Source organism: Mauremys reevesii, linkage group 2 (assembly GCF_016161935.1).
Source record: "Mauremys reevesii isolate NIE-2019 linkage group 2, ASM1616193v1, whole genome shotgun sequence".
Taxonomy (NCBI): Eukaryota; Metazoa; Chordata; order Testudines; family Geoemydidae; genus Mauremys; species Mauremys reevesii.
In genome coordinates this window covers 82,979,625-82,995,050 of record NC_052624.1, presented here as the reverse complement: position 1 = coordinate 82,995,050, position 15,426 = coordinate 82,979,625, and the positions used below count along the sequence as shown (strand labels likewise).

The 15,426-nt window shown below is 43.4% G+C and overlaps 1 protein-coding gene across 16 annotated transcripts in view; it reads left to right on the top strand.

Annotated features, from left to right (window-relative positions):
* The window catches only part of LOC120398291 (myosin VIIA and Rab interacting protein), a 345,847-nt gene that overhangs the window by 174,891 nt on the left and 155,530 nt on the right, over positions 1–15,426 (top strand). The window contains exon 1 of one of the 16 annotated variants that reach the window (XM_039525615.1): positions 7,553–7,577. The exons of the other annotated variants lie outside the window; for them this stretch is intronic. Within the exon in view, the coding sequence (XP_039381549.1) occupies positions 7,564–7,577 (14 nt within the window). The 5' untranslated portion in view covers positions 7,553–7,563. Of the gene's footprint in view, positions 1–7,552; positions 7,578–15,426 lie in introns of those variants that run through there. 16 annotated transcript variants of the gene reach the window in all.

Here is a 15,426-nt window from a genome sequence, read left to right as displayed (position 1 = left end):
TCTCTCTCTACCACCAGAATGCAGAGTGGTCAAAGAGAGACTCCTGGGAGCTACTGCATACACCCTCTAAGTGCGGAATACTGTACAGACCTGCCAGTTGTGTGCCCCTCCAACCCATGCCCACAATGTGCTAGGCAGAGTAGCTCTGTGCAGAGTCCAGCTCCGTGCTGCAAAGGGAATCTGCATTCATTGTGCCAAGTCCTAACAGTTTATCCTCCTCTTCCATGGGCCAGAGCCCTTCATGGTCCCTTAGGATATTTTTCCTCCAAAACCATTTACCCTGTTACATGTGAACAGCTGTCAAGTTATATACGCATAGATTTAGAAAGCATCTTAAATGCGGTGGTTGGTACAGGTGTTTTTCTCTTGAAGATAAAATTGGAAATACTTCAGACTTGTAACCACTAGCTGTGAACAGCAATACTAAATATGCCTTTTCTGTAGCTAATGTGCTTTGCAATTAGGGATAGTGTCATCTTAAAAGGCTCTTGTGTTCTCACAAGAATAAAAGTGAGAATTTAATTTGTCATTTAAAATGCTTAACCACACAAATAAATGCCCCACTGTTCTTATTCTTCAGACACACCTTTCACTCAAATAGATAATGAAGCTCTTGTTGCTCTGTGTTTTTAATAGGAGGCTATGAGATCACATGTTTACATTTTTCATGAGATGGACCACAACCCATACTGCTTCTATGCTTTTAAGAAAAAGATGGGTGGTAGAATGTACGTCCCCTGTCCACTTGTCAAAGGCAGCTCCATACTTAATGGTCTGGAGAGTAGGGGACAGACTGATTTTTATTTTGCCCATTTTTCTCTGGATCCTATGGAACTGAATGCATGCAGGTTTCTTACACTCTTTATGGCAGCAAAAACTAAGACAACATGTCATCTACTACGCCTGTGGTCTCTGAAGCCATTTCTTGCTGTGGCTAAATACTTTGGAGCTGTTCTTCAGATGCCCTATATTTGTGGACCCTGATGTCTGCTTGTGAATTTAAACATTCTCACAGTGCCCTCCGTCTTTAAAATTTGAGAGTAAATTTGTTTGTGAAAGTAAAGGACTAGTCATGCTGGATTGTACAATACCAGTGTTTCCTCACCCCATATTGTATCTGCCTGTTGTACTTCAACCATGACCTGCAGCATCCTTTTCATACTAGCTCAACCACTGCCAGTGGAGATTTGCCATGATATGTCCACAAATAGGAGACTAGGATGAAACAACCAAAATTGTTTCATTTGCAACCTAAATCAGGTTTTGAATTTGGGTCTCCATAAGTGCTGCTGGTATCATCTGTAGAGTTGCCAAACCCACACAAACACCCTTGCCCTGCCTCGCCCCTTCTCCGAGGCCCCGCCCCATTCACTCCATCCCCCCTCCCTCCATCACTCACTTTCCCCCACCCTCACTCACTTTCACTGGGCTTGGGCAGGGTGTGGGCTGTAGCTGGGCAGCACTTAACTTGGGTGGCTCCCCAGGCGGCACAGCAGGGCTAAGGCAGACTCCCTGCCTGCCTGCCTGTCCTGGCCCCATGCCACTCCCAGAAATGGCTGATGCATCCCTGCGACTCCTGCAGGGAATAAGGAGGCTCTCCGCGCTTCCCCTGCCTGCAGGCACTGCCCCCGCAGCTCCCATTGGCTGTAGTTCCCAGCCAATGGGAGCTATGGAGTTGATGCTGGAGGTGGGGGCAGCGTGTGGAGACCCCCTGTCCCCCACCACAGGGACATACCAGCCACTTCCAGGAGCAGCGTGGGGCCAGGGCAGGCAGGGAGCCTGCCTTATCCCTGCTGTGCTGCCAGACTTCTAGCTCTTAAAATCTCCCAGACTGGCTTCAGTAGCCAGATAGATAGAGCCCGATTCTGGGAGACTCTCAGCAAAACTGAGAGGGTTGGCATCCCTAATCATGTGTCTCTGTAGAGGCAGAATTCCACCATTATCTCAGAAATCTCTCCTGATGTGACTTTGGCATGTAGTGAAAATATTACTCTAAAATAAAACAAAAGGAAAATACACGGTTTTGATTGGTAAGTAGTTTACTGTTTTTGTTGGTATTTGATCATATTTGTTCATTCTCAGGGTAGGATTGGACTGACTCTGAGCAACAATCCACAGTCCTATTTTCATATTTTGCAAATAGTTTTCATTGTTGGTGTTTTAGCCAGTAACATTGCTCAGGTCCTGGGGAATATACATGCTACTACATGAGTTACATTCTTGTCCCTCCTTGGTGAAAGACAATGGGGAGTTGTTAGGCTGATCAGTGAGTTGATTGTCAGCAGCTCCCTTAAATCTTGTTAGTCAAGAGTTCAACAAGCCATCTCTTGGCACAGATAATCTCACTTCCTTGATTTGAATTTTCTAATTTTGGGAAAGATTGTGACAAGAATTTATCATCAAAAATGTCTTGGCCTTGAAAGTGTGGATCAAGAACCTAGGCAGCATTATGTGCAGGAGTGCTCACTTGATTTTTTTCAATGATACAATTGAGGTACCATTAAAAGCTGTTAATATCACAGCCCCAAAACTGAGACACCCTTCAAAATGCAACACAGGAAAATTTCTACTGATTTTTTTTTTTGGTAATGACTTACAAACAAAACTGGACTTTGAATGAAAAAAGCCTGTGAAAACCCATATTTAAAGATGATAAAAATTAACATTAAAGAATCGTAGCAGGCACTCCAGATCTCATCCCCTCCCTTTTATTGATTAAGTAGTAGAATAGGATAATATATGTGTCCTGAAATTAAAAATGAAGTATTGCTAAATGGTAAGTGTGATACTGACAGGTCAACTCAGGTCAGAGTCTCAGAACAATTCACTTTTGTGAAATGCTAAAAGATCATGTTTGTGTGTTCAAGCCAATTCACCTGTTAGAATAGAACAAAGGTGGATGTTATCACATTACATTTACATGGCATATGCCCCAGTAATTACATTAGCACTAAATTCATGAAAACTCAAGACAATAACATTATCATTTCGTAACCTATTGAATGCTATCTCATTACATTATGTATATGCTTGTTCTTAATTAGCCCTAGAGCAAAATGACGTATTGGTGTTTAGATGTGAATTCACTTCATGTATGAAACTTCCTGAAAACTGATGAAAGATTGTTTGGATGTCTGTAACTAAATGCATACTGGTACTATTTCTGCTAATCTGCACTCTATTGTCTAAATTGGTCATCAAGATGGGATATTGACTTCAAAGCATAGGTCTTTGCGTTCAGCAATGGAAAATCCACAAACTTTGTCTGTGTTTAGACAACAAAGCAAGAGCCCAGCCTATGCTGAGAACACTTGCCAGACTGTTTTCAACTATAAGAAGGAACCCTGGGAGTGATTCTGCATCTCTGGACTGATAAATTCTGACAAGGTGGAATTCTGAGGAAGTGGCCAGAGGTCCCCAAAGCCATTTTGGATAACCCTGAGAGACTTATGGAGAACTAGCAGAGCTGTCATAGAGTCACCTATAATGTATTTTACCTGCTTTAACTTCGCAATAACTCTTATTTCTTAGCTAATAAATCCTTAGTTAGTTTACAAGAGAAATTAGTTACAGCGTCGCCATAAGTGTGAGATCCGGAGCATCCTAGGACCTGGGATAAGTGACTGGCCCTTTGGGGTTGGGAGTGACCTAATGTGTGGTGGCTTTTGGTGTTAATAACCTTTCATCACAAAGTCCTGTTTGAGTGGTAAAGTAGGGGCTGGAGATCCTAAGAGGGACTATCTGTGTCTCCATAGTAAGACTAATATAGTGATCCAGGCGTTCACACTTGTTACTGGTTTGGTGAAATCTAGTAATAGATTATACCACCAGTGTGGAGTGTCAGCTGTGTGCCACTCTGGACAGCGTGACAGTAAGATTAAAAAGGTTGTTAGCTATAGTTTAATGGTTTAAAATTATCAATGTGAATGAGTGTAGATGAGGTAACACTTAGGCCAAGGCCTTGCTGGCATAATTGTGGTTTTGCCAATTCTTCTTTTCCATAGAATTGCCAGTCTCCTTTAAATGGTGTCATTGGTGACAGGACAAAAGTAACACGCTGTGCTGGAAATTTTGAAGTAAAAACACACAAACCTGTGTAAATAAGAAGCCTTTTAGTGGGAAGACCCAGAAACAAGGTGACACAAAACAGCATGACATAAAAACAGCATAACAGCAAAAATGCAGAAGTTGGGTAAACTGAAACTTGTGTATGTGTAAAGTACAGGTAACATAAAACCCAAAGGCTTGATATGCTAAAAGCTGATCGGAGAAAAGTTAAGTAATATGTAATGTGTAAGTGTATTAAAAGATTCAAGGGAACAAGACTCAGATTGGAGGGAAAAACACCAATCCAGAAACTGAAGGACAGGACTGAAGAATCAGATTAAGAGATCAGAGGAGACGATGACCATCATGGAAGACAGAACTTCCCAGTGCCCCAGAATGTGGTAACTTGGGCCACCTACCAATTGTGTCTTGTCTGTTATAGTCTGGCATAAATATACATTCAGATATGATAACTGACAATAATTCTGTCTGAAAATGTATAAATAAAGGCAAAATTTGATTAAGCCTAAACTGGGTAGATTTGTGACTGTTTCCCCACTTTGCCCACTAACAATACTATTTTGTCTATTATCTTTTTCTCGTCAGCTTTTGTAAGTGGACTGTGTTCTGTAATCTTGCACGCATGTTCTTGGAATCAGTCAATGTAGAACTACAATTTTCTGTATTCTGAATGAACTGGTTTAAGCAATGAAGAGAATTTTGAGTTTTGTATCCAAAAGACTTAATCAAAAAGCATGTCAGTCAGTATGGATTATTCAGTGACAACACCCAGCCATTCTTTCTTCAACAGCAGTTGATTGAAGAGCCTCCTTTCAAAGTTGAAGGTCTTTGAGACATTTTAATAGTAAATGTCCATCACTTATGACAAGGCTTACTCACTGTGGATGAAATTGAGGGCTGGACAAAATAACACAGGAAAATACATATGTCAGGTTTTTAAAAAACAAACTAGTACAATGCTTTTCACTTTTGACATATAGTGAGAAAGTTGTCAACTCTTCAACATCACCAATGAAAAATTGAATCATTTGGGGAGTACATCCATAACACAGAACGTGTGGACACTCGTTTGTTTACTAGCAAAACCCAGGCAGCTTTTGTATTAGCCATGTTGTCAGTCAGAACTGAAATAACCTTCCATGGACTGAGTTTCATTGGTTAACTGGTCAGCAGCAGTATTGGGCTGTGTGCTGGTGCTCATTTGTGCACTGGAACGAGTAAAACACTTGGGTCATTGTTACCATGAAGTTGATGCCACCCTCCTTGCAAATGTTGCTCCCTCCATCAGATGCTAGAGACATGTGTGGAGCTTATGCAATAAGAATAAGAGTTCACTCTCTTTCACATCATCCACTTTGGCATTCAGAAGACTTCTGCAAGCTGTTTCCTACTTGGCACTTTGTAAATTGGACATAATTTATGAAAAAGTTCTAGCATATAAGAATTTTTGACTTTATGAAATCATGTATTGGTGGCAATTGACCTCTAGCAAATGTACGGTCAAGTTCGTTTTTTCTGGTCATAAGATATTCTGTCCAAAAGCCTCTTAATACCAATTTGATAAACATCTGAGGTCTTTTCTGAAGTAGGGGTTTTTGATACTGAAGCAGATGGAGTAGCAAAATTATTTTTAGAAGATGAAGAAATGGAATTAGCTTAACTTTCGTTGTCACTCATATTATTAGCTTCATCAAAAGACTCCAGGCTTGGTGATGATGCTTCCAAAGACAAAGTAGAAGGAGAATGCACAAAAGAAAACAAATTTTGATTCAGACCAGTTTTCTATTTCTTGCTGTTTGACTGCAATCATCCATCTTTGACAGTAGCTGGACACATATCACAAGAATTCAACAAGTGTTTCTCTATTCTATCTACATGTGTCACATACTCAGAATAACAGAACTTGCACTTACCTTTAACAGTTTTTCCATGTTCGTGTCTATTAGAATATTGCCATACGCATGACTTTCCCCTGACGCTACATAATTTATTATGTCACTGTTATTACTACTTCTGGCATACTCTAGATTATGACGTTTGTTGTATTTCAATTAACCAGTAATGCTGTTCTGTTTCTAAGTGCTGTTGTTCAAAAAGATTCCAGTCAATCAAAATGTGTTTGGGCATACTGACCTCTCCCTCCCAAGACCCTTACAGACTCCCAGATCACAAGAATGGGTAGGGGAGCAGGCAGCCACTCCTTCCTGCAGCAAACAGAATGGACTCAGCCGCAGGAGAAGGAACCGAGCCGGAAGGTTTCTACAGAGATGTGATGTCACACCTTTCTCATAAGGTTTCCACCTTTCTAACTGATGGTAACCAGACCCCCAAGGCCCTTTCCCCTGCTCTGCCTCTTTCCCCTACCCAACCCCTCCACTAAGGCTCCACTGACTTCTCTGCTTCTTCCCCCAAAAGCCCTGCTTGCTCCCCACTTTCCTCCCCCCATCACTTGCTGGGTTGTCTATACCTCCCTTCTCCTCCTCCCCCAGTTGGGCTCCCTCTGCTCTGGGGCTGGGGCAGGAACTGTTGCAGCCTGACAAGGAGTTTGCCTGCAGGTAGGAGGTGGCCCCAGCTGAGCAGGGACTGGCATGGGTTAATGACATGGCGCCTCTGCCCCCACCACCACCCCCGGTAACCAGATTTTGGTGTCTGGTCAGTAGATCTGACTGGACACTGCCAGGTCCCCTTTTCAACTGGACTTTCAAGTCGAAAACCCAGCACTTCGCAACCCCAGGACACAGAAGCCAAAAACCAGAGTGTCTGGGTAAACTTGGACAGGTGGCACCCCTACTATCTCATGAGCATAGAACTTTTTGTATTATCAATAAGGTTTGGCTGGGGAAATGTGTGTGCGGAGGGAGGTGGTTATGAAGGAGATAATAGCTGTGACACATTTGTTTGTTAAGGAAGAGGCTTAATGTCTGTTCTCTTTTGTGTTGGGGGAGGAAGTCGAATGACTGTGAACCCTCTCATTCCTTTCCCATTCCCTGCTGAGTTAATATTTGTATCTTTGTCTAGTCCAGTGCTTAATTTGTGCCAAGGCTGCGTCCTGGCACCTATAGGCTTGGCAGTTCATAGCCCTGGGCTTGTCACATCAGTTATGAAAGTAAATTCATATTTAAATTGATTTCTGGAGCCCAGGCACCTAATTGCCTGAGCCCTGGCACCCCCTCTTTGCTGCAGGAAGGAGTGGCTGCCTGCTTCCCTACCCCCTCTTATTACAAATTAAGCTCTGGTCTAGTCAGTTTAGATTGTAAACTCTGTGTATGGGGGACAACTGTGTCTTTTAACTTGCTTAATGTGCTTTGTAAACTGCCATATGCACTGAGGGCCTGGTACATATATACATACATACCGTGCTTGTTCTAGAATATTCCAGCCAATCAAGATGCTCAGCTTTCAGTTAGTTCATGTTTTTCTCAACAGGTGACATGAGCATGTAGTAAAGTGAGCAATTGAGACATATAAGTAGGCTTGCTAACAGATGGCACTATTATGCAATCAAAAAGGTAGGCCACTGCCTATATCAGGGCATTCTTGTTGAAATATTTGACAGTATTTTATTGTGATCAAATAGGTGGCCAGTTGACTGGCTTGCCAAGCCTAATCCTCAGGTTTCTGATCCTGGTCAGTTTGATTTTAGGCCTCATATGGTCTGAAACAGCCCGGTGACATTGGTCAGTGGTGTCCTATTGGTAGTGGAGAAAAATTAGGTTCCACACTGATTTGTTTAGATCTACTAACTGCCATTCTGTACCAGTGACCATGAGGAGCTGTTGATGAGTCTGCAGACCCTAGGAGAAGACAGATGGGATTGCCGTAGACGATAGGGTAACCAGACAGCAGTGTGAAAAATTGGGACAGGTGGGGGGGGGAAGGAGGTGTAATAGGAGCCTATATAAGAAAAAGACCCCAAAATTAGGACTGTCCCTATAAAATCTGGACAACTGGTCACACTAGTAGACAGGCTCTTTTTCTTTCTTTTGAAGATCCTAGAGGGTAGTATAGGCCAATTATGAGAGCTAGCTCGTGGTTTTCTACAGTGTTCTGTTCTGTCACCCCTCATGTTCCAGGTGTATATGGGACCAATAGGACAAGTAAACCAATATAGTTCAAGTTGTCTTTAATTTGCTGATTGAATCCAGTTCTATGTCACTATTTCTTCAGCCTAGCCAATGTAATGGAATGACTCTTGGAGTGTGTAATGGACATTGGTGCATATATGAGACTCAACATAGACCAAACAAACCCATTTTTTAATAATTGGAGAAATAACTGGAACTGTGAAAATTACATCAAAATCCCCAACTGTGGGGACTTCCTTCCATTTGTTGCTAAGTTTCATGGCCTTGATAATTTTTTAAATTCCCAGTGTCTATGGCCTACTCAGGTAGCAGTGTTTGTGAGGAGAGCTTTTGAGCTATGCAGTGAATTATTACCCTTAGGAGCAAAGAAGGAATTAGTTATATGCCACCCTTACTCTGAGTTGTGCCCTTGTTTATCCCACTATAAATAAGCAACATCTTTCTGATTTGAAAACTAAAATCGCAGGCATGCTGCTGTCAGCTGAAATGTCTGGTGCACTTGTGCAAACTCAATAAATTTGTTTCATAGGCTCTGCAGAGAACTCAACAAAGAACTACTGAAAGCCTGCAAACTCTGTCCTGCATCTCAGGTATTCAGCCCTCTTTAACTGATGGCACTGCAAACATCTGAGAAAAGTATCCCTGTGGAAATTTCTCCATACAAAAATATTGTAAAAAAACCCACTAGTATCTAGTCTTGAGAGAAAAGTTTGCTATGCTGAATTATACTTTGAATGCTTTTTTCTCATGTCTGGTGTACAGCCTGGGCCATCTCTGAGCCATTAAGCCTGTTTTAAAAAAGTCTGTATGGTGGAATTCATTTTTCAAGCACAATGAACAGTGCCATTAAGTCATGGGCTTTTGGATGTGATGTGACCTATGTAAAACTGGCTTTCTATTGGCTGGTTTATTGTGTTTTGCTTCAGGGAGCAAAAAACTGTCACTAGCACTAGAGATGGAGAGATTAATTTTTAGAATGTGTATACTTCAGCTCTGCTGTCTGACACTGGGGCTCTGAGTACATAGTGCCAGCAAGTCACTCATGAAGAAGAGATAAGAAAAACATGTATTTATCATTTTAAAATTTATTTTTTATGAAAAAGTTAGCAATATGGACAGAATGCATTTGGGAGCCACCAGCTTCCTAAGCAGTAGTTTTCCTTATGATGTCAATTACTATTTGGATTTTTTTTATATAATATATATGTGTGTGTGTGTGTGTGTGTGTGTGTATTTCTTGCCACTTATTTACGTCTTTGGAGATGAAGATTATTCCCTAGTTTGTGGTGGTTTCTTCTTTCCCTTTTCTCTGTGTCAACAGGTTAGTTTCTATGTGTATATTCAGTACAGTAAGTGAAACAGCATAAGCAAAGGATGGGTAGAAAACTAGATATTATATCGGCAGTCTGAGAAGTAGATCTGATATGTCTGGATTTTCTGGGTTAGAATCTTGACAGGATGGACTCAGCCTTTCATCTTTCCAACCTGCAGAAGGTTAACTTGAGTGCCATGGCGTTTACTGTGAGGAAGGAGGGAGGGGTCTTTCATAGAGACCTTTAACCATAGTCATTGACTATTTTGCACTGAGGTTAAATGTTCTGTGACCTGTACCCTGTGCATCAGTTGTCCACGCAGATACTGGCCTCATCCCAGAGAAGGCTGCATTTCAGAAATAAAAAAGGTAATTCTGTGGGTAAACAGTTCTGTAAAGCCCTATACAAGTTTGAGATATCAGTGATAGTCCTATCCTTTAACTATTCATCTTTGTCACCTTTGTCCAGCTTGTCCTTGTCCATCCCTCCACGAACACAAGTCTATGCCACACCATTCCATTTTGTTGCAAGCACGTTCTTTCCATTTCTGGCCAAAGAGTTTTGTGATGGGATTGTCCAGCGCATTTTTGGTCTGCCCAGCAGTTGCTTGTGGTCACTGGGGATCCAGTCACTGATGCGGGTTGTCCACCTATTATCTTGCCTGCGGACGACATAACCCGCCCATCTCTGCTTTGCGACATATGTCGCTTGGACTACATTGGTCACCTATGTATGCCTTCTGTTCTCCTTATTCGGTATGTGACTGTTGGATTATAGCAAACCCTTTTTGGTAGAGTTGTTTCCTGCTTCTCTCTCCTAGTTTACTGTGTTACTAAAACCTTTGAATTACCCGGACATCAATTCATCAAGAGTCAGCTGTCATTTACTATTAAGATACTCTGCAGCTTCTATCTGGGCACTGAAAATGAAGTTCTCCAAAATCTATACCATTATTATTTCTGTGCATAACAAGAAAAGAAAGAAGAAACTCATGACAAGTGGAATAGCAACAGAGAATAGTAAAAGGGGGATGGAGGAGGAGAGTAATGGAAGAAGGAAAAAGAATTCTCTAGTGTAAATTTTTTGTTAAAGTTTTAAAAGTTGGGTAACCAGGTTGTCATAACAATTCTTGACTGGGATTTATATGGCACTTAACTCTGGGTCTCACTGTGCTTGACAACGTTGCGGGATGGTCTTTACAAAAGAATTAAGTGTTCTTGAACAATTGTTCCAAAATATTAGTTGCAAACTGCCTATCTCAGGCATGTACAGCATGCTATCTCTTCCCACCTAAAATGTTAGAAATAGTCTTATTTATTGTGAGTAGTGATTGCCAAAATATACCGTTAGCTAGTTATGTATCTTACTATCTATCTGTGATTTTTGTAATGTGACCATTATAGTGCTACCTGAAACTTTAGAAAGATTGCATTCTTCACCTTTCCCTATATATGCATTTGGACTGTGATGGAGAGGAAAAAAATCTCCCTTCTCTTCCTATTCCCAGGAGAAGAAACCAAGATGAGTGAAAGCTGTTGAAAAGAGATGGATTATATAGCTCATTCTAAGCATGGTGAAATTCCTGGTCATTCTGATATCTGGTGGGAGGGCATTCCACATCCAAGACATTCTGGGTCCTTGTTCCTAAAAGTCTCATTCTGGGCATTGTTAACTTGTGTGTGCCTGAGAAGTGCATATGTTGTTGGGTCATGGTCATGAACACATAGATGGTCCCCAAGATAGCTGTGGCCAAGCCCATTGAGAGCCTTGAAAATCCTAATCGGGATCTATCTGGTAATGAACAGGGAGCCAGTGTGGTATGTGGAGGTTCAGCGTCATAGTTCTCACTGTGTTACTTAGAAGAAGCCACTCTCTGTTGGACCATCTAAATCTTCTTCATTGCATTCACTTTCAATGCCAGGTTAGATATGAATCTGAGAAAGATCTAGAGTTAAGTCTGAAACTTTATGCTTCAGTGGTCCCATTGTGCCTTGGTAGTGGGATAGAGGATCACCACTGAATGAATTTCCATACTTGGCTGGCCAGAATTAACTACAGTAGAGTAACCAAGTTCATGACAAACTGCTGAGAAATAGGGCAGATATACTCCCAAACTGGAGGTTATTCTCCCATGAGATATAGAAACCAGCAACAAAAGTAAACTTCTGTTTCACCACACTGGCTAACAAGAAGTCTGATCAGCAGTTTCCTTAGGCATTCCAGTCCTTGTATCAGCACCAAAAACACTAGACTTAGAGATGAGTGGTTCTTTAAAACCAATTTAATCAAATAAAAGGTTCTTCTGATCCCAAAGGACCAGCCGCACACCCAGGTCAATATACAACTTAGATCTTACCCCAAAATCATGCTGTTGCCAATCCTTTAGTATCTAAAATCTAAAGGTTTATTTATAAAAAAGAAAGAAAAGTGAGAATTACAGTTGGTTAAAGGACTCAAATACATACAATAATTGGAAAGTGCTTGGATCAGGCTTGTGATGGAATAAACTGCTGGCTTAAGTCAAGTCTCTGGTTGTTTCCAAATCATTGGAAGGTCCTCAGTCCCTTGGTTAGACTGCTCCCATTAGTGTAAGTCCAGAGGCTGGAGCAGGAAAGAGGCAAAATGGAGATGTTTCCTGTGCTTTTTATAGCGTCTGCCATGTGGCGGGAAAACCATTGTTTCAAACAAAGCCCTCAGCACAGCTAGTGGAAAATCACAGGTGACAGGATGGTGTTTGGAGTCACGTGTCCATGCATGATTCTACTTAGTCATAGTAGAAGTCATTACCTATATCTCAAACAGCACGTTCGCAGGAAAGTCCATTCAGGGTAGATGGGCATTTTCCATTGTGAGTTAAATGTTTCCTGAAGAACCACTTAATTTGAAAAGTCCCTTCAAGATGTGCAGGCTAAATACCTTGTGGACGTTACCCCAGGAGCAAACATTTGAAATCCAGGTATAGAGCCAATACTTATAGCTTCAAATACAAAAATGAGACTTGCATACAAATAGCACAATCCTATTCAGCAAATCATAATCTTTTCATAGACACCTTACTTGACAGTCTTTGTCCAAGATTTGTTGCAAATATGTAACAGTGGTTGCAATAATGATCTATATGATCATATTTTAATCAGATAACGTCACAAGTAGGCATAACTTTGAAATTGAGGGTGGAGTTTCAGCATAGACGTTTTATGAGAGCCAGGCCCCCAAGCGTACAAAGACTTGTTCAAGTGCTGGTTTTCATACACACTGAGTAGTCCCCACTGACTTAATGGTCTGTTAAATTAAGCACATGTAGGTCTTCGCAGACTTGGGGCCCAAATTTGCAATGTGCCTCCAACAGTGCCCTTGCAGAGTATTCATGTGCATCCATTAGTTAATGCAAACTCTCATTTCTGTGCATACAAACTGGCATTTGTGCATGCACATAGGATAATGAGGAAGCATGATACTGTGTGTAAGGCATTGGACCGGAACTCAGAAAATCTGGACTCAGTTCCCAGCTCTACCACAGATCTCCTATGTGACCTTGGGTGATTCACTTAATCTTTGTGCCTCATTTTCTTATCCATGGTAAGAATATGGTGGGTAACAATAAACCTTTCTCTGACGTGTCTGTTTATAGTGTAAGATCTTTGGGCAGGAAGTGTCTCTTACTATGACTCAATCTTGGGTACAGTCTCAAGGTGCTACTATAATACAAATAATAATTAGCTGCAAAAATTCACACTATATCCAAGTATCTGTTGTGCAAGCAAATATTGGTGTTTGCATGCACCAATTTTGAAGTCTCACATTTGGATTCCTTATGAATACTTGTCAGGAAATGTTCTTGCTTTTCTGGTTTTAAATTAGATGCTTAAAGTTATTCAAATGTACTGTTTTATAGTTTAAAAGGTACATAAATCTCTGTAAATACTCTATCACAAAGATGAGAAAGCTGCTACTCCAGTGTTGTTTGTTTTAAGATCAAATTCAAAGTTGTATTCTACAGCATTATTTTCAGAATATAATGTCAATTTATGCAGTCAGATTGTCACTGCAAGGCTATGGTTTATCTTCTGAATTGAGCTGAATCTCATGAATCCTTTGGGCTGTATGATACCAGCACAAGCTTCATTTAAATCATACAGAAATCAACACTGGTTTCCAAAATTACGTAGATCGGGGTCGGCAACCTATGGCATGCATGCCGATCTTTAATGGCACGCTGCTGCCTGCCGGGGTCCGGCTCAGCCCGCTGCTGAACCCTGGCAGGCAGCAGCGTGCCATTAAAAATGCTGCCTGACCCAGCCCGCTCTTCTCCGCCTCCTGCCTATGGCTCTCTCTGGCGGGGGCAGGAGGCAGAAGCAAGCTTGGTCCTGCTGGCTGCTGCTTTAGGGCAGGCTCCACTGGCAACCAAGCTTCCCCCTCCCCCGCCTCTTCCCCCAGCGTGCTGCATCGAGCCCCGCCGCCTCCTCTCCCTCCCTGCCGCCGAAGGCCCTTGCGACGGTGGGGAGAAGAGCAGCCCCAGTGCCCTCGCTGCTCAGACCGGTAAGGAGGTGGGAAAGGGAGGCAGGAGCGGGGCCTTGGGGAAGGGGGGTAGGAGTGGGGTGTATCCCTCCAGCCCCCTGCCGTGAGCCGCTCAGGGCAGGGGGCTGGGAGGACCCCCCTGATCCTGGAGCACTTTCTCCAGCCCTCTGCCCTGACCCCTGCACCCCACTTTCACCCCAGCCCCCTACCCCCCCCATGACCCTCCACACATACCCAGCCCCCTCACACCCCATGCCCTGTCTCCTGCACCCCCTCACATGCCCCCACCCCCTCACATGCCCGCAGGCCTCTGCCCTGCACCCCAGCTCCCTGCATCCCCCTCACGACCGCATCCCTGACTCCTTCACCCTCCACACATACCCAGTCCCCCCACACCCCATGACCTGACTCCTGCACCCCCTCACATGCCCTCAGCCCTCTGCCCAGACTCCTGCATCCTCCACACACACCCAGCCCCCTCACACCACCAGCCCTGACTCCTGCACTCCCACACATACCCATCCCCCCATGCCCTGACTCTTGCACCCCCCACATCCCCACCCCCCACCCTGAGCACCAAATGGGAGCTCCTGCACCACCACCACCCCCGCATTCCCACCTGCACCCCTTGCACCAAATGGAAGCTGTATAGGTAAGCGCTCCACATCCAAACCTCCTGCCCCAACCCTGAGCCCCCTCCCTCATTCTAGCTCCTGGCCAGACCCAGCACCCCAACCCCCAGCCTGATCTTTCACCCCCAGCCCTGTGCTCAGTGCACCCCCACCCTCAGCTCACTGCAGAGAGAGAGAGAGAGAGGAAGAGAATGGGCCAGAACCAGGGAGAAGGTAGGTACCCACTGTATGTGGGCAGGGCCGGGACCCCAGGCTGGCAGCGGGCTGAGCAGGGCCAGCGGCTGGGACCCCAACTGGCATGGGGCTGGCAGCTAGAATCCGGGGCTGGCAGCCAGAACCCCAGACTGGCAGCGGGCTGAGTGGGGCCGGCAGCCGGGACCCTGGCTGGCAGGAGCTAGTGGACGAAACCCCAGACCGGCTGCGAGCTGAGCACAGGCCACAGGCCCTGCTCAGCCCGCTGCCGGCCTCGGTGAACAGAACCCCAGGCCGGGAGCGGGCTGAGCAGGCCAGGGGCTTAAGATAAGCATTTTAATTTAATTTTAAATGAAGCTTCTTAAACATTTTGAAAATGTTGTTTACTTTACCTACAACAGTAGTTTAGTTATATTATATATAGACTTATAGAGAGAAACCTAAAAAACGTTAACATGTATTACCGGCATGCGAAACCTTAAATTAAAGTGAATAAATGAAGACTTGGCACACCACTTCTGAAAGGTTGCCGACCCCTGATGTAGATGTTTCAGTTCCACTGAGCATTTGCCTGTGCTGATGCTGTACATTTCAAATGCGCAGATTGGATGATTTATG